Consider the following 19794-nt stretch of genomic DNA (forward strand, 5'->3'; position numbering starts at 1 on the left):
TCAACAGAAAACTCAGAATTTCTCTTTATATTCTGGGAAAGGAAGTCAGAGAGCCTTTTGACTCTCTTGGAATAAACAACTGAAAGCCATAATGAGAGTAGGGATCCACCCAAATTGGTAGTGGTATTCACACTGTGGAAGAAGGGGTTGAAGATCCATTTGGCATTTCAGTTCATATGGAAGTCAGCTGAGCAGAGCCAATGCTGCTGGCCCTTTACCCTTTCCAAATTCTAAATAAGGGAATTGGTTGCCATCCAGGGCTGCAAATCTTTAATATACACCTTTATACTGTTGGGCTGTGACCCATGGGCATTACTGTCTCTAGTTGTTTTCCATAAAGCCTGCAAGTTTGGAGAAGTAACAGTGTTATCTCCTGGCCTGTGAGAGCAGACAGCCAAGGTCAGCGGTTGTCATGGTAATGTGAGATAGCAACTGGGAAAAGTTCTAACAGAGTCTGTAAGTTGTGTCTTCTGAATATTGCCTCTGAACTGTGAGGCTTGTCTTCTGTGTAATGTCTCTGAACTGAGAACTTCTCTCCTGAGGGGGGGATCTTAAAGCCTTAAGCCGTAATGTCTTAATAAAAGACTCTTAGCCTGATCTAATGCATCTGAGCAGTTTCTTGAGCAACTTAACTTCAACGTAATGTATGCTGTTTCACGCAACAACGCACACATGTCAACATATACTTACTTTATACTCACCAAATACTCGTTATTTGAAGAACAGCTTAAATAGGCCTCCCTATGGAGATAAAGTTCTAGAGCTGGGGTCCCACCACAGATATGACCCCAAGTATGAAATTCCATCAGCCTTGACATGCAGAACCTGGAAGAGGTATTCTGAAAATGACTGTGGATGGTAAAGTTAAAATGGTCAAAGTATCTTTAGTTGGGTACTGTGAAAACAGGTTGCTGAATTGGATTGACCTGTGGCCTGAGCCAGCAGAGCTCTTCTGTTCTTGAAGGAATTCCCCAAAATATGTTAGGAGTCAAGTCACTGAGGACTGTATAGGACATAACTGGCATCTTGAATTGTACTTGAAAGATAATAACAAGTCAGTGAAAATTCACTAGATTATTGAAATGCTTCCTTTAGTCTGCCTCCATTAGAAGGTAAGCAGCTGAATTCCATTTTAGCTGAAGTTTTCACATGGGTGTACAAGGCATATTTACACAGAGAGCATGGGAATAGTCAATCCAGTCTTTATTTTCCAGGAAAGGTTATTGTTGACACATTCTGGATAAATGAGTAATACTAAAAAAGCACTCCTGGTAGCTGCTGCAAACACCTGTGACTGCAGGAGTTGACCATATCTTGAACAGACACCCACTCCCCCTTACTCAATATCAACCAACTATTATAACCTCTGTCCTATCTTGATTCAACTTCAGTTTATTAACCCACATCCATTCCTTTACTGGTCTAAACTCAGAGACAAGGCTGCTGCTCATAGATCTAATGATAAAGAAACACAGAGCTGGCAGACATTACTGCAATACTCTACCCCAGAAGATTCATACAGATGATCAGATGGTACTAAGAGCAAGTTAAGACCCTGTCCATCTCCAGAAAGAGACTTTCCAGCAAAGTAACTAAGTAGTGTCTGTTCCAGACAGTATCCTAAAGCTTGACTGAAATTGATCCTGATAATGTGCTTCATCCAGGAACGTAATTTTGTTCATCTCAAAAGTTTGATTTGGGAGCTGATGAGACAAAGCTATTTGCTACAGATCTGAAAGGTCACTTAAGGTGCAATTTGGCCCACATTTCCCATGAATATTCACATGATGTTAAGCTTTGACAACAGCAAAACAATTGTTGACAGCAAAACAGCTGCCTTTTGACTTTATCTGATAGGCCAATATTAAATTGTTCACATTCGGTTCATTTACATAGTGTCCATTAGAATTCCAGTCATAGTTCCACATCTGTAGGTTAGTTGTTCCAAGATCCTAAGAGTGTGCTACTTCAGTACTACAGCTTTTGTGAGAGAATCCAGCAGCTGATAATAAGAGTATTTAAGATCATATTCCATATCGTACCAATAATTCACTAAGGGGAAAAAGAAAACAGCACAAGTTATCTACCTTTGGAAAAAATGATTTTGGTAGTTTTCTTACCACATGATTTTTAGGTTTGGGTACACTTTGTAAATGAATGGCAGCTCAAAACAAAAGGTGCAACATACGACTGGTAGGTATCATCTTTTACATTACTTGCCCCAAGAGATTCGGAACCAATTAATACATTATACAGTAGCAATATGGTAACCATTTGACAATGGAGCTATGTATGTCTGAATGCCTTTCCATACTGTTCAACCAATTTTAACCATGTTATTGTGATCACTTGAAAAACAGGAATGTTGCTGGCATGGTTAAAATGCCCTGAATGGCTACCATATTGCTAATATAACATAGAAATTGGTCCTCATAAAAGGTTTAAAGGCATCCAAGGGTCATAGTGTTAGACATGGACCTGGATTCAAGTCACTGATCAGCTATGCTGTTGCTGGGTGGCCTTGAGCATGGTATTTTTTTAGCCTCAGTTTACCATCTGTAAAGGGCAATACGGATGACTTGCCACTGGTGTTCAAGCTGTGTTCCCGGTTATCCTGGAGGCATGATGGAGTGTTAGCCACACTCAAGCTATTAGCTCAGGACAATGGAACCCCAAATGAAACTGAGTATGCATCCTACAATGTATCCTGACATTTTCTGTAAATGAGCAAGAGTGCTTGGTAGGCAAATCGATGTGTAAGAATTTTCTGATACCATCCTTGGTGAGACTGTCTGGTTGCTGTAGCCATGACAAATTTTAAAAGCCTCTAACCTAGCATATCAGGTTTATGAAATAAACACTGTAAAATGCTTTTGATCATTAAAATCTATATTAATAAATGAATAAACAATCCCCTTCATGTTCATTCTCATGTATTTTAATTTCATTTGGTAGTTTTAATCCATTAATCAGTGAGGGTCAGCTTCCACTGGCCAGGCTGAGACTGAAAGACATATTTTTAAGAAGTCATTTTGGCTCTAGTCTAATACTTTAATAGGGCACAGGAAAAAAAGAAAATGCTAAAGATGCCCTGTCCTAGCAATGAGTGGTAGCCTTTATTAAGATGTATGTTATTCTGCAATTTCTTTAGTATTCTAAAATGGCCATTTAGATGATATGCAAATATTTTATGACTTTAGTAATAGATTAAAAACGAGCTGAGTAATCAAAATCTTTATATCAACAGATGGCCCTATTACAGTAGTAAGATTAATTACTGCCAGGCTGCACTTCTCAGCTAAATACCACAAGGTGGTGCCAATGCTTGATCAGCTTTGTGCATTTTGTAAGGGAACTGAATTCTGTATTTTTAAAAGTAAAACAAGGAAACAGATTTGATCCACAGTATAAAATATACTGTGAAATTCTTCTGCGCAAGCCATGTTTGAAATGAATGTACCCTTGTGCAACTTCTACCTGAGTTCACAGAAATTGTTGGATTGGGGGCCATGTTAATCAGAAAAAGCAAAACGGGGGATTTGAATTTTCCACCTGAGGTCCCAGGTTGTCTTGGAACACTTCAAGCCTTCATCTACTCAAACACTATCGCTCAGATCCTGATTTGTCTTTCCATGAATGCAAAGACTCCTTCTATTTGCAGAAGGGCCTTTGATCCAGGGGAGGGTCTTGCTGGTAGAGGCCATTTTGACCGATTTCCCCTTCTACCTTCCTGTACAATCTCCCATGCTGCTCCAGAGGGTTCTTCAACCCACCACTCCCACTCTTCTACTAGCAGAATTCTGCCCACAGGATCTTCAGATCCAAGCCTATATGTACAGGTAGCTAATTTTGGCCAGAAATGGATGAAGAAATCCAATTGATAGCAGAGTGAGGTTATCAAAACAGCTTGAAGGACAAACATGACATTTGAAATTTGGGGTGGTATTCAACTAAGTCCTACTCAGAGCAGACCCACTGAAATTAATGCACATAATTTAGTCATGTCTGTTAACTTTGATGGGTCTACTCTGAGTAGACTAACAATGAATACCATCCTTGGTGAGACTGTCTGGTTGCTGTAGCCATGACAAATTAAAATATGCTTTTGGCTTGCATCACTCTTCTCACCTGCTATGCATCCATGTGACTGCTGAACATGATGGAACCAGAGGGAAGGGAGATACAACATCTCTCCTGATTTCACAGTGCACCGCAAAGGCTTTGCCTGGGCATATTCTGGAAATCGTTCTAGATCTGGATTTAAAGGATCTACTGGAATCCAGGGCACCTATTAGGATGAAAGGGTATGAAATGTACAGGCTTTTAACAAGAGAAATGCTCTCTGCCCCCAGAAATGTCCTCTTTTGGTGGCAAATGGGTGATAAAACACATGGCAATGTATTCTCCTCCCAACTCTTAAGTAAACAACATTCCATTTTTTTCTTCATCTCCTTGGAGAACATCACTCTGCTGTCTTAAGCAAAAACCAAAGCTATTGTGTGAGAGTTTTTAGTGACAGAAATACTGTTAAGTATTCTTTCTTTACATGCAGGGGAGCAAATTCTGGTCCACCATTTACTGACATGCATATTTACTATGCATAAAAACTGCTACACCTATAATAATAAGCCACTGAAAAACAGCCTTACTTGACATTTTGGTGATGAGTTTTCATTACTAAAGCAATTGTCATTGTCACTTTATATGTATTCATTATGTCCTATTATGCATTCTCTTCGTATCTGTTACTATGTATAGCTAACTATCATGAGTTCTATTTATATAATAGTTTTCATTTTTGTATTGTATGGATATCATGTTATGCTGCAGTCTCTTGACAAACATCAATATATACATTTTTAAAGGAAATAAAAAAATAAATTGAATATGAATGTCTTCCCATGTTTGCCAGCTGTATTTTTATACTTTTCAACTTATAAACTACCCTGAAACCAAATTTTGTGAAGGAGGCTATACAAATATTTTAAGCAAAAGAACAGCAATTCTGAAAATCACACTCTAGGCATATTATGCAGAAGCCTGAACCAAAAAACAGAAGAGGCCACATCACATATTTTTTAAGATATTTGTTCACAGCAATTTCCCCCAGTTTTAACACCTATGAGTACCTTCTCTGCAACTTTCTCATGCACAACCTCAAATGACCCATCTTCTGCTATGTGGTAGGTTGCTGGTGGATACATCTCTAGAATGCAAAGTATGGAAGTTGTCAGAAGACCAGGGAAGCATATCTTAAATAATTTCAATGTTTAGGGATTAAATAGACTAAAATTATAAGAGTAGAACTTATTTTAGCTGCAATTAGCTCTGAATGTAAGTATCTGTCATAAAACGTGAAGGCAAACTAGACGTAATATGGCTGGAACTCCCCACTTTTTCCTTTTTAAAGAAGCAGCCACATATGGCTAGGGGTGGGGTGGGGTGAGAGAGGGCTGGGGACCACAGCAAATGTAGAGTCTAACCCAGCCTTTCCCAACTAGTGGGCCACCAGATGGTGTTGGACCACAATTCCCATCTTTCCTGACCATTGGCACTGCTGGGTGAGGCTGATGGGAGTTGTGGTCCAACAACATCTGGTGGCCCACTAGTTGGGAAAGGCTGGTCTAACCCGTTGCTCCCATATCACAGCCCTATCGAAACTCCCCCTCCTCCAAGATGCTATTAGCCAAAGAGTGGAAAACTTACAGGCATAACAATTTTGCTTGTTAGCAGCTTCATGGGGTGTTTTTTTTGAACTGACTCCATGGCAATGATTCAGATTGCCCCACACACACACACACACAAACGGCTGCTTTTAAGGTAAGAAAAAGGGGGAGAAGGATGGATCCAATCACAGCCATCCCATGTAATGTCTAGTTTGATGCCTGGTGAACATTTTTGGAAAGTGTGTCACCAAATTCAAAGTAGGACACATGCAATCTCTCATGCCTTGGAATGGTTTTGTTCTAATAGACTGAGCAAAGGATCAGGCAACAGTGCAATGAAAGAGAAGCAGGCACGGATGCAGGCCTGACCCTGTGTCATATCCTCCTTCCCTGCCTAGGTGTGTCACAAACCCTCAGCTGCTAGTGCCAATTGTTGCACTCATGCTATGGGGTGGCCATCCATACTTTCCTCTATAAAGTCCTTGGGGCTTTCCTCAGGGTTCACCCCCTTTCCAGGTGCACCCTCTCTTGTCAGACCACATTCTCCACTGGGCTTATTTCACACCCTTCTTAAGTGCCTTTCCTAGCTGGAATGTGTCCTTGAACTCTGATAATGTTCCTTGCTTGCCTGGACAGAGGATACAGATGGGTGTGTGAAGAAACTAGCCTCTTGCACAAAGGTAAAATTAGATTTATTGCTCTGCCCACTTTTGTCTCTGGCCCTGCCCATCACTGCCATGTGGCCCCTGGAAAGTTGCCTGGACAGGAATGTGGCCCTTAGGGTGAAAAAGTTGCACTACCCTTGGTATAAAGGAAATATTAAAATACTGCATAAATTCATCCTCATGATTCTAATTCCTCCCAGAATACCAATACGATGCATCTCAGTTCACAACACTCTACTTCTCGGAACACATACCATATGGGATGAAGGGACGGTCACTTGGTGGATGCAGCAGAAAATGTTTCGCTCCAGAGATCACATAGTACAAGTTTTCATAATGGTCTTTGTGTACTAAGATTGGAAGGAAAAATGAAAGGTTTCCTTCTGTCTAATTATACAGCCACAAGAGTGGCTATATACTATAGGCAGTATGGATTTTTCGCATTCCGCAATGTTAAATTGAAAATACCCCCCATGCCAATCTGATGCTTCTCATAAGCTCATTTCAAAACAAAAACTTACTAGTCCTGAACTCTGAAATGCTTGCTGAACAACCCTCTAATTTTTCATGGTGATACAGAAAACAGTCAGAGAGAATTGAGAATCAAAGTGTGAAAAGGGGGGGGGGAACCAGACCCCTTTTCAACATTTTTTGTCAGAGTTCTCATAATCTGTTGAAATTAATTAAAAGTCAGCCATGTTCACAGAGTACCTGTAATCCTATTACCGACCTTGCCCCATACTCCGACCTTCATCTTCTGCAGTTTAAAAGTTAAAAGAATGCCTGGCCGACCTTTAATTAATTTAAGAAATGTAGCATTGAACTCAATGATAAGCCCAAGCATGCTCAGTAAGAACCAACTGTCAGTGTTCTAAAAGCCAGACTCACAGCTACTTGGCTTTCCTAATCAGGGGGCCACACCCACACCAGAATTTGATTTCACTTGAGACAGTCATGTCTTCCCCCAAAGAATCCTGGGAAGTGTAGTTTGTGAAAGGTGCTGAGAGGAGACTCCTATTCCCCGACAGAGCTCCAGCTGCCAGAGTGGTTTAACAGTTCACCTCTAATTGCAGCTCTGTCTCCTAGCAACTCTCAGGACCCTTCACTAACTACACTTCCCACGGTTCTTTGGGGGAAGCTATGACTGTTTAAAGTGAAATAAAGGTCTGGATGTGGCCAGTGATAGCTGTGGTTTAAATTTGGATGGGAGACTCCATGTGCCTGCTGTAGAATAAAAAGGTGGAGGAAACCCTGAAAAAGAATGATACTGTTCACAATGGAAAGGAAAGGGGCTTCTCCTCTGCCCAGTGCCCACCCATCCAATCTCCTCCCTTCCCCCTCCCCTTCCTCCCCTCCTCCTCCCCTCCTTGCCCCTCCTTCAGGTCAGTTTCACCTATCCTAAGTATGACTGCACAGGAGTAAATCGCACTGAACTCAGAAAGCATGCAAATGATCAAACCTGCCCTCCCCTCCTCCTCCCTTCCCTCCCCTTCCTCTTGCCTCTTCCCTCCCCTTCCTTTGCCCCTCCTTCCCCCTCTCCATCCCCTTCCAATCCCCTCCTTCCCCCTCCCCATCCTCTTTCAATCCCCGCCTTCCCCCTTCTCCCCCTCCCCTCCCCTCCCCCCCATGGTCAGTTTTACCTATCTTAAGCATGACTGCACAGGAGTAAATCCCACTGAACTCAATAAGCATGCAAATGATCAAATCAAATGATCACCACAGGCTTAGAGGCAGATGCTACCAAATTCTTCCAAGCTACACAGAAAGTGGATTGGACTGTGAAAGACCAACCCAAATTGTGTTTGCATTTTGACAAATTTGTAGGGCAGTACAATATCTCAGAGAGAAGGTCAGGTCTCCTGCTCCCCTGGTGCATTCACTATAGCTGCTCAATTTCCCTGCTTTTTAAAGTTTGATAGAAATATCTGTTGGGTATAGGTATGTTCTTAAACTGCAAGGTTTTTTGCCTATTAGTGAATATACATAGAGCTAGAAAATACTCATAACAGTATGAAATCTGTAAGAATCTGCACAATTTGTATACTTGCACTAGGTTTTACTTGAACACCTAATATACCAGTATCAAATTTTAGGCTTTAGAGTTTTCAAACTCTGCTTAAAATGTCTCAAACTGACAAGCTGGCACTCAACCTAGCCATATGAAGATTCATGTGGGAAACAAATAAGCGATGTGCAGAAATTACAGACAGCAAAAAGCCCTAGACCTCAGTCTTCAAGGAAATTCAATTAAGATGATTATGTTAAGAAGACATTTCATGTTTTCTAAAGGGATATCTCTGCCCATCCTTGACCTTAAAGCCAATAATTTTAGTTATTAGTTCACGGTACATACAAGATGTCACTGCCGCAGATTCTCCCAGCCAGAAATTAACAGCATCAGGCTTCTTTCCTAAATGAAAAGAAAACTAGTAATAAATCTGATAAAAATAATTTTGCATTGTCTTGTGCTGAAAGATCCCCCAGATGAAGAACTTTTTGCCCAGTCAATGTATTATAATCCTTTCTTAACAAAGATGGAAGGACATAGCTCATGTACACAATGAATGGGTTAGTACTGACAATGAAAGCAGATAGCAGGGAACAATTATATTAATCCATGTCTGGCTTCACTTTTAACATCCCAAAGAGGTGTGTTAGGCTGAAGCAAGGTTTCTGTGTATATAGTGATCACCCTTAAGACACTATCTGAAGAACAGACATTTGGTTTTTAAGGAATCCTTGATTAAAAACACTAATTACACCTTCATCAATGAAGCACAGGCCTAATCATTTTGAGATATTTGTGTCTGTATCTTGATTTTGTACTACCTTGCCATGTAAATAATCCTGTATAGGGGTATCTGGATAAGCAGAAATGTTTTATCCTTGCCCACACACAAAAATGTTATTTTAATAATGTGGAACTTTTTTCACTGTTTTTTTTATTGTGTTCTACTACTGCGTATGTGAGCTGCCTTGTGAGGGTAGATACCCTGAACGGCAGGACAGAAATCTAAACAATAAAATCAAATGCCCACTATACCCCCAAACCTAGTTCCCCTTCACTATCCCATAAGCTTAAGATGGGCATTAGTCTGAAGCTACTGGGTTTATTCCAACATTAGGGGCTGGCACACGAACACAAGGGGACAGCTGAATATATTTAGGGATTGCAGATAGTTGCAGACAGTGTAGCTGACCATGCCACGAGTGCTCACGTATTATAGGGAGCAAATGGTGTGCCACAAATTCCCTTAAACATCCTTTATTATTAATAAAATAGATAAAAACAAATGGTCTTCAGAATCCTGTCTGTACCATGAGGCAACCCATTCAGGATTCCCCAGTTTAAACAGAATTGCCCCAGGGGCCACTACTAGCCCCTATGAGAGTTATTTTCATACACCCAACTCCAAGAAGAACCCACTGGAACCTTCTGTTTTAAGCAAGTTTGCTGCTGTAACAGTCGCAACTGCTGGTGGAGAATAGAAAGTCTCCTTCCTCCCTTCCATCCACCACAAATGATCAGAGGCCTCCACAGGTGTTAATCTATAAGTACTGCAGATTGGAATTTGTATAGCTTAGCATTTGAATGGAAATTGCACACGCAATTACAAAGTCATCAATTCATCCCTCTCTAGAAATTCATGGACAATGCAATATTCTGGAGCATTTCAAAGCCAGAATGCAAATTTCTGTTGTAGCATTCATCTTTTAAGGAGGGGAAGGAAGGAAGAGAACACCAGAAAAGACAAAACTTGAAATTACTGAAACAATTCTAAGTACAGTATTTAAATGGACTATGCAGCACTGCAAGCCATAGATGAAAATATGATTTTATATTTACCAACTGCCTCACTCATCCAAGGGATATCAGGCTCCACATCACCCATGAGTTCAGGGAATTCTTCAGTTAGGTTCGAGCACTGTTTCTGCACATAGAACACTCCTGGAGAAGTTACTTTTTTCTCCACAATGTCCAAGAAAGCACTGAAAGGCATGTGCCGTTCTTCTGGCGTAACAAACCAGTCCTGATAAACTGCATCAGCATAACCATTTGGAGTTACTGCCACACTCACCAACTTGGAGCTCATGATTTCCCTGCAGCAAAATACATCAGAGGTTTACTGCTGTGCAAGACATGGACTCTTAGGGCAAAACTTTAAAATGAAATCACAACAGTGTCATAGATTTCCATCATGAAATAGAGTCTATATGCAAACCTTGTAGCTGCAACATCCAGATTAATTTTTGGACTTCTAATGAAATCATACCCCTCCCACCAACCCTCTTGCTTTGTGTAACATCAAGTATGATGAAGAGTTATGGAGAACCTGAAAACGTGCTCCCTATTCTGTGACATTTTGGGTGGTCCTAATAAAGGCATTGTCCAACTGAGAATTTTGCCTTATTTTCTTATGGGCCAACATCTCCATCTCTCTCTCTTATGTCTCCTGGTGTCTAATGACTTAATGCTGGTGCCTAGGAAATAGAAATACTTTCCCACCCTTGGTCATAATTCTCTCAGGTACTACAGCTGCCTTGGGCTCCTTTGGGAGGAAGGGCAGGATATAAACATCACAAATAATATATACAACAGCCGCCATAGTTTTGACTAAATTTTCTTCCACAAAGCTGGTAACCTCATGGAGAGCTTCAGGTTTGCTGGAAACTCTTTTATTAAGAAACATCATCAGGAAATTATCTCCATTATGTCCATGCTCCAAACATTACATTTGAAGTGAGGGACTGCCATGTAGATTCCTACCTGAGGTAAGCTAACGTCCACTTCTTCAGAGCTGGCCAATGGTTGAATGCATTCCGAATTATACATGGTTTGTTTGGACACACCCATTCCCGATAGAATTCCAAGGGAGATGGAAGGCTATCAAGATATGGCACAGAATCCGTGAAACACAACTCTGTTCAGGCAAAAGAAAAGAACACTTCTGTGAATAATCGTGTAACCTCATTCACATATCATAGTTAATTTTAACTATGGCCTAAAAGTGAATGCACAACAGGTTGGTGTACATGAGACTAAACCTGTGGGAGCTTCACTCCTTCCCCACTCCAGTTGCTTCTATGCTGCTGAGAGCTTAGCCATGGTTTGGCTTAGAGTTACATCGTGGCTTGTTTCCTTTAAAGCAAACCATAAGTCATAAGCCAAGAAGAACCTCATGGTTTGTTTGGAGAGAAACAGATGTAACTCTAAGCCAAGCCATGGCTGAGTTCCTGTCAGCAGCAGGAGCAAGGGAGGAGTGAAGCTGCCACAATTTTAGCCCTGTGCACTAGCATGCTACGTGTTCACCTTTAAACCATAGTCAGCTTTCCCTAAGGAGGTTCAGGTAGTTACTAGGGCAAATATAAGCTTCTTATAAGTATTAGGGTCCTGCACTCTTGCTCAGCTTAGAACCAGAGCACACCCAGACCACTGAAAATGACTTCCAATGATTACTTACTACCATATCTTACTATAACAAGACATGCCATTCTAATACCTAGCAAGGAAATATCCATGCTATCACTATCGCATCTGGAAGGCAGGTGAAATTAGCATGGAAACTCTGAATATCAGCACTCAAAACTACATCAAGGTCAGCACTATACACCATGACCAACATGGTCACGCAGAGGCCATTTCTAGTGATCCCTGCATGATTGTAACACATGTACCAGCTCAACCACAGACAGCACTTCTTTTATTCCCCTGACACCATATACAAGATCACATCCTTTTCTCCCTCTATTAGACAACTTCAAATAACTACCATTCTTTACTTCTACAATACTCTACGGATAAAAATCTAGTATCCACTTGTGCACAAAAAGAATGCCGGGGCGGTGTAGCCGTTATAACAGGGTACTTAGTGTATTCAGGGGTAATTAATTACGTTAAGCAATCTTATCTTCCTGTTAACCCTCTCTCCTGGGAAAGGGAGGACAGCAGATGTCTTCACAGTGCAGATCCTGCTTCTCTACACTGAGCTATGTTATATCTATGCTATATCTAGGAAGGCCTGGAATTGGGCATGTTTTGCAACTTAAGGCCCAACAAAATAATGAGGTTTGCTGTGACTAAGTTTGAATCGTCTGCCTTAACTGGTTTTGTAGGCACCAGCTCCAGTATCTTCAGGTTCATGAAAGACACGAGTTCAGTTTAAAAGATCTAGGTGCATCACATTCAAGAATCTTCAATCTGCAGAGGTCTCTAACCCTACATATTGAACAATTATACAATTTAAGTAAGAAACTATATGCCAATTGGCTCTACTGTTCACTCATGTGTCACTGATTCATACAAAGCAGAGAAGGTAAGGATTCTTCACACTTTTCAACAACTACATGGATGGAAGAGTAGAATCACACTCCTACACATTCTGAAGATGTGTGCAGAGCTCTGAGCACACAGGCTCCATCTGTGCAATGAGGAATCCTGTACAAGGCAGGGTCCCTGATCCACATGCAACTATCAGCACTTAGGATTCTATGCCCACCTTCAGCTGAATGGACCCACAATCAGGTACTGAGCCCGCCAATGCAAATCTGTTCCCCGCACCCACATTCACTAAATGTGTGGTCATTCTGTGAAAGTATTTGCCAATGACACAGAGTGGCTGAGAAATTCTGGACAGCTTCATTACATATGGATCAGTCATAATACAATATAAAGCTGATCATTTGCCAACATAACCTTAGATGGCTATAAAGAGAATTAGATAAATTCATGTAAGATAAGGCTACCAATAGCTACTGCACATGATGGCTATATGCTACCCGAGATCAGGCAGCATGCCTCTGAATACTGGTCACTGAAGAACAGCAGCAGGACAGGGCTACTGCACTCATATCCTGCTTTTGGGCTTCCCGGAGGCCTCTGGTTGGTCACTGTGAGCAACAGGATGCTGGACTTATCAGCCTTTAGTTTGATCCAGCAGGGCTCTTCATAACCTTCTTAGCCTGCACCTTAGCTTGAGTCACAAAATTGGGGCTTCTAATATGCTCCACTTTTCAAAATGTTGGTAAGGCAAGGCTTGTTGATACGTCTACCTAGAAATGTGTTCAGCTCAGATTCAGTCTGTTTGGGCAATTAGTCGTAACATGCATGCATATGATATATCCAATAATTATGAACCTGGCATCAAGGGCGTATTTAATATATCGGCACAGGCATTCACAGGGCAGAGAAAAGAAACTGTAGGCATACTCAGCCCCTGAACTGAAAGGCTCCTCCATGTGAGACACGATATGTTACATATAGATGCATACAACATTTATTTATTTATTACTTAATTTGTATCCTGCCCTTCCTCCCAGCAGGAGCCCAGGGCGGCAAACAAAGCACTAAAAACACTTTTAAACATCATAAAAACATATCTTAAAATACATTAAAACAAAACAGCGTTAAAAACATTTTAAAAAAACAACTTTAAAAAAGGGTTAAAAACATTATTAAAAAACATATTAAGCAATTCTAACACAGATGCAGACCGGGATAGGTCTCAACCTAAAAGGCTTGTTGAAAGAGGAAAGTCTTTAAAAGGCGCCGAAAAGATAGCAGAGATGGCGCCTGCCTAATATTCAAAGGGAAGGAATTCCACAGGGTAGGAGCTGCCACACTAAAGGTCCGTTTCCTATACTGTGCAGAACGAACCTCCTGGTAAGATGGTATCTGCAGGAGGCCCTCACCTGCAGAGCGCAGTGATCGACTGGGCATATAAGGGGTAAGAAGGTCTTTCAGGTATCCTGGTCCCAACCTGTAAAGGGCTTTGTACACCAAAACTAGAACCTTGAACTTGGCCCAGTAGGAAATGGGCAGCCAGTGCGATTCTTTCAGCAGTGGGGTAATATGTTGGTGATACCCTGCCCCAGTGAGCAGTCTCACCGTGAGCAGTGAGTATGTATAGATGCATACAACAACATATCCTGTGATTAATATAAACACAAGGCATATAATATAAACACAAGGCATATAATATAATAATATAATAATATTTAATTTGTTTGTCGCCTATCTGGCAATTAGCCACTCTAGGAGACGTACATTAAAAAAGATAAAATACAATTAATATCAGATGCAATCACATTAATAACAATAGATAGAAATACTGGACAGTCATCAATACATATAAAAGCAATTATATTAACAACATACGATAGATGACAGACTCATGACGATTTACCCATCCCAAGGACCTCGAAGGCTTGTTGGAATAGCCACGTCTTTAGGGCCTTGCGGAATACATCTAGGGAAGGGGCATGGGAGGGAGTTCCAGAGAGTGGGGGCCACCACAGAGAAGGCTCTCTCCCTAGTACCCACCAACCTAGCTGTTTTGGTTGGTGGGATTGAGAGAAGGCCTTGTGTGGCTGATCTAGTTGGGCGGCATCATTGGTGGCGGTGGAGGAGCTCTTTCAGGTAAGCTGGGCCGAAACTGTACAGGGTTTTAAAGGTTAAAACCAACACCTTGAATCGGGCCCGGAAAACAACCGGCAGCCAGTGTAGATCAAATAACACTGGCGTGATGTGGTCCCGTCGGCGGCTGTTGGTAAGCAAGCGCGCCGCTGCATTCTGTATAAGTTGTAATTTCCGGGTCGTTTTCAAGGGTAACCCCACGTACAGCGCATTACAGTAGTCCAATCGAGAGGTGACCAGGGCATGCACCACGAGCGGGAGCTGTTGAACAGGGAGGTAGGGTTGCAGCCTACGTATAAGGTGTAATTGATACCAAGCTGCCCGGCTCACAGCCGAAATCTGAGCCTCCATGGACAGCTTGGAATCAAGAACAACCCCGAGGCTGCGGACCTGGTCCTGTAGGGGCAACTTCACCCCACCAAACACCAGGTCAACATCTCCTAACCCTCCCTTGTCTCCCACAAGTAGTACCTCGGTCTTATCAGGGTTCAACTTCAACCTGTTCCTGCCCATCCATCCACTCACGGATTCCAGGCACTTGGACATGGTCTCCACAGCCCTCTCTGGTGAAGATTTAAATGAGAGATAGAGCTGAGTGTCATCCGCATATTGGTGACACTGCAGCCCAAATCTCCTGATGATCTCTCCCAGCGGCTTTACATAGATGTTAAATAGCATGGGAGAGAGGATAGAACCCTGTGGCACACCACAATTGAGAGGCCAAGGGTCTGAAACCTCATCACCCAATGCTACCTGTTGGCGCCTATCAGAGAGAAAGGATTGGAACCACCGTAAAACCGTGCCTCCCAATCCCAAACTCTCCAGGCGATCTAAAAGGACACCGTGGTCAACGGTATCAAAAGCCGCTGAGAGATCCAGGAGGACAAGGAAGGTGAATTCTCCCCTATCTAGTGCCCTCCTCATATCATCAACCAGAGCGACCAAGGCTGTTTCAGTTCCATGTCCAGTCCTGAAACCCGATTGGTATGGATCTAGATAATCCGTTTCATCCAAGTGTGTCTGCAACTGATTTGCCACCACTCTCTCAATGACCTTGCCCAATATAAACACATCAGACATTGGCATCGACAGGCACTTGCTGAGATCCATGCCCCACTGCTAACCCCTCTGGTGCCTGTTTATTTACTCTCATGAAGGAAGCAGTGGAAGGCGCAAGAGTAATGAGTAGTAACTTCCCTCTCCTCTCTCTGGATGGCTATGCAGATTGGCTCCTGAGCAACAGGCAGCAATAGTAATAGTAGCACTGGACGTAGGTCCGCCAGGAAGAAAGCCCCACTGAGGGCATTTTGCCCAAAGACCAGCCACAATCTAGAACTGATACTGCATATACATGTATTTGCTGCTTGCATATTTAGCAGGGACCTGTTACTAGCAATGCACGATGTTTAAAAACTGTCTAAGAGGATGAGTGGGAGAGAAGTTTCAGGTTGATATCATACATATGAACACATAAGATGACACTCAGCTCTATATGCTGATGACATTCAGCTCTATATCTCCCTACCACCTGATTGCAGGGAGGGAGTGCTCATCCTAAACCGGTGCCTGGAGGCTGTGAAGGGCTGGATGTGGGCTAACAAACTGAAACTTAATCCAGACAAGAAGGAAGTACTGCTGGTCAAGGGAAAAACTGCACCAGGGACGGGGTTGCAACCTGTTCTGGATGGGGTTGCACTCCCCTTGAAGAAGCAGGTCCGCAGTTTGGGAGTCCTCCTGGATTCTGCCCTGCTGCTTGAATATCAGGTGGCTGTGGTAGCCAGGAGTGCTTATGGCCAGCTCAAACTGGTCTACCAGCTGCATCCGTTCCTGGAGGCAGTTGACTTGGCCACAGTGACACATGCATTGGTGACATCGAGGCTTGATTACTGTAACGCACTCTATGTGGGGCTGCCTTTGAAAACGGTTCGGAAATTACAGTTGGTTCAAAATGCAGCAGCCAGAATGTTAACTGGAGCACAGCACAGGGAGCATATCACCCCAGTGCTTTATCGACTCCACTGGTTCCCAATTTGTTTCCAGTCCAAATTCAAAGTTCTGGTTCTGACCTTTAAAGCCCTAAACAGCCTTGGACCACTGTACCTGAGGGACCACTTACGCCCATATGTACCTGCCCGGGATTTAAGATCATCTGCCTCTGGTCTCTGCGTGCCTGGAGTGAAAGACGTTAGACTGACAGGCACACAGGAGAGAGCTTTTTCAGCTGTGGCCCCCAAGCTTTGGAACACCCTACCCCAAGAAGTCCATTCTGCTCCCTCCCTGATGGTTTTCCGGAGACTTCTGAAAACGATCTTGTTCCAGAGAGCCTTTGGGGGGGACTGAAGGTAACGCCTGGCACTGATTTTATGCCTTCTGCGTTAAATGTTACCCTTGTAGTCCCCTTTAGTATCACTCCCTATATATATATGTATATATATGTGCACGTGTATTGTAGTTTATGTATTTTATTTTAATGTTTTTGTGATTTTATTGTTTACAATTTTATTATGTACATGTTTGATTTTGTTTTTGTAAGCCACCCTGAGTGCCCTATTATAGGGTAGAAAGGCGGGAGAGAAATATTTTAAATAAATAAATAAGAAGCTGCCTTATATGGAATCAGGCCATCTGGTTCAATACTGTCTACACACTGGCTGACAGTGGCTCTCCGGGGCTTCAGGCAGGGGACAGTCTCAGCCCTACTGGCGATGGCAGGAATTGAAACTGGGACCTTTTGCATGCAGAGCATGTACTCTACTACTGAGCAACGGCCCTTTCCTGACTAGTGCAGGTTTGCCCAGTAAAGGGGTTGAGGTGCTCCTGGTCATAAAAGCACCCATATTTCTCACAACAATCTGCACAGCAGTAAGAAATGAGTAGGGGAGAAAATACATTTTCCCAGGTCCAGAATACACCACCTTGAGAATGGGCAGAAAAATGCAGCTAGAGGGGAGCTGTGGGAACTGAGCTCTGGGAGGCATGAGAAATCAATGCACCTCTTAAGCACACCATACATCTAAAGCACATGAGTTCCCCAAATAATCCTGGGAACTGTAGTTTGCCCCTCACAGAGCTACAGTTCCTAGCACACTACAGTTCCCAGGGTAAGACATGTGCTTTAGATGCATAGTGTGCATGTATCAGTAACATACTGGCAAATTGAGAAGTGCAGTCACACTTCATGATAGTCACAGCCGCCGCCCCCCCTTTTTTCTGTGGGGTTGAGAATGAGATCCTTCTTAATGCTTTCTCCCACAACAACAGACATCTTTAGGAACTAATAAACATGAAAGGAAAGTTAGCTACTGAAAAGGGTAGGCCGGCCTACCTTCCCTTCCACCTACCCGGTGGAATTCCCTACCCTTAAATATTAGACAGAAGCCATCTCTGTTATCTTTCCAGCGCCTACTGGAGACCTTCCTCTTTCAACAAGACTTTTAAGTTGAGACCTTATCCCAGTCTGCATCTCTGTTGGAATTGTTTTTTAATGTGTTTTTAAAACCTTTTTTAAAAAGCAATATGTTTTTAACCTTTTTTTAAGGTGTCTTCAAAGCTTTTAAAAAAATGTTTTTAAAGATGTTTTGTTTCAATGTATTTTAAAGTCTGTTTTTATGATGCTTTAAAGTGTTTTTAGTGCTTTTTTTTTTTTTTTGCTGCTCTGGGCTCCTGCTGGGAGGAAGGGTGGGATATAAATCAAATAACAAATAAATAAAATAAAAAGAATATTACCTGTGGCTGACTCACCTCCTTTCACTCTGATTGCTTTCAATCAGCAGGAAAGGACAAGGAAGCAGTTAGAAGACTCTTGCCAGCGGCTAACACACTCCCCTTTCATGCTGCTTGGCACATGGGATGCTGGAAACATAGGGACCCTGCTCCACCACCACCCCAAAACCCGGACCACTACACCTCTGGTACGCATTAAGGAGCGCAAACAACCCACATTAAAAACTAATACTGATGTGGAACCGCCCGTCGCTCTTAGACAGAAGGAAATTCTATCAGTGCAGTAACATTTACGCTGCCCCAAAGAGGATACGAAAGGAAACAAACGTAGTTCAACTTCGCCTTCGCATTTAAGTGAACCCGCTCCCTCCCTGAACTGCGGCGCCAGCCTCAAAGCCCGCCCCTGTGGAGAGCAAAGGCATTTCTTTCCGTCGCGCTCACCCCTTGCCTCGGCCGGGAAACCCATCAGACAGCGCCTCGCTGCCCGCAGCGCCTCCCCTTCCGTGTCGGCCTCTGCCATAGAGTAACTGCAGCAGCGTCTACAGGTGCAACCATGAACGGGGGTTGAGTTTGTCCGAGCAGAGCTCACGCTCCACCCTTCTCCCGCTACCCAAGCCAAGCCGACCCTAGAGCGTCTCTTTCCCCATCGGCTTCGTGCAGCGCGGGACGGGGGCAGGGCAGGGCGAGGAGAGACCGAGATGGCGCTCCGCCTTTCTAAAGATGAGCTTCTCTCGTTCCCGCTCTCCCCGCCCCCGGGATACAGCTCCACCAACGGTGTTCATTAATGATAATAATTTATTCTGATGCCACTTTAAGGCCCACTGAAGCAAACGGTGCTGCAGTGTGCTCAGAGGTCTGCGGTTGTACTCAGGCTTGGTTTCCGCTCTGCCTGTTTTATTTAAGCACTTATACGAAAAGGGCTCTTAAGGAAGCTTACAAAAATCAAGTGTTTATTTTTATTTATTCAATTTCTCTCCCGCCCTGTCTCCCAAAGGAACTCAGGGCGGCAAACATGAAAATTCGAAAGTAGGTACTGTACTAAGACAAACTATGCAGACAAATTGGAACAGGTTCAGAGGAGGGCAACCAGGATGATCAGGGCACTGGAAAGAAAGCTCTATGAGACTGGAAGAAATCGGCATGTTTAGCCTTGAGAAGAAAAGACTGAGGCTCTGGAGATAGGGCACTCTTCAAGTACTTGCAAGGTTGCCACACAGAGGAGGGCCAGGATCTCTGCTTGATCGTCGCAGAGTGCAGGTCACAGAATAATGAGGTCAAGTTGCAGGAAGCCAGATTTCAACTGAAATCAGGAAAAACCTCCCAACTG

General features: G+C 42.9%; 1 protein-coding gene across 1 annotated transcript; it reads right to left on the bottom strand.

Annotated features, from left to right (window-relative positions):
* Positions 1 to 1186: 1186 nt before the first annotated feature.
* JMJD7 (jumonji domain containing 7) lies at positions 1187 to 19214 on the bottom strand. Its single transcript, XM_061611347.1, has 8 exons — positions 18909 to 19214; positions 11100 to 11253; positions 10179 to 10432; positions 8685 to 8741; positions 6586 to 6681; positions 5130 to 5206; positions 4129 to 4288; positions 1187 to 2052 (listed from the first exon to the last, which is right to left on the bottom strand). Exons 1-8 carry the CDS (start codon positions 18985 to 18987, stop codon positions 1964 to 1966), a joined length of 966 nt encoding a protein of 321 aa, XP_061467331.1. The 5' UTR covers positions 18988 to 19214; the 3' UTR covers positions 1187 to 1963.
* Positions 19215 to 19794: the final 580 nt, after the last annotated feature.

The sequence above is a fragment of the Rhineura floridana genome, chromosome 2 (assembly GCF_030035675.1).
Source record: "Rhineura floridana isolate rRhiFlo1 chromosome 2, rRhiFlo1.hap2, whole genome shotgun sequence".
Classification (NCBI taxonomy): domain Eukaryota; kingdom Metazoa; phylum Chordata; class Lepidosauria; order Squamata; family Rhineuridae; genus Rhineura; species Rhineura floridana.

What these genes read in the sequence shown, in the direction of transcription:
- JMJD7 (XM_061611347.1), bottom strand. Translation starts at nt 18,987, where the DNA reads ATGGCAGAGGCCGACACGGAAGGGGAGGCGCTGCGGGCAGCGAGGCGC. An exon ending in TTTCCCGGCCGAGGCAAGGG is followed by an intron (nt 11,254 to 18,908) that starts GTGAGCGCGACG and finishes TTGCCTGAACAG; the next exon opens with AGTTGTGTTTCACGGATTCT. An exon ending in TTGGATGAGTGAGGCAGTTG is followed by an intron (nt 8,742 to 10,178) that starts GTAAATATAAAA and finishes CTTTTCATTTAG; the next exon opens with GAAAGAAGCCTGATGCTGTT.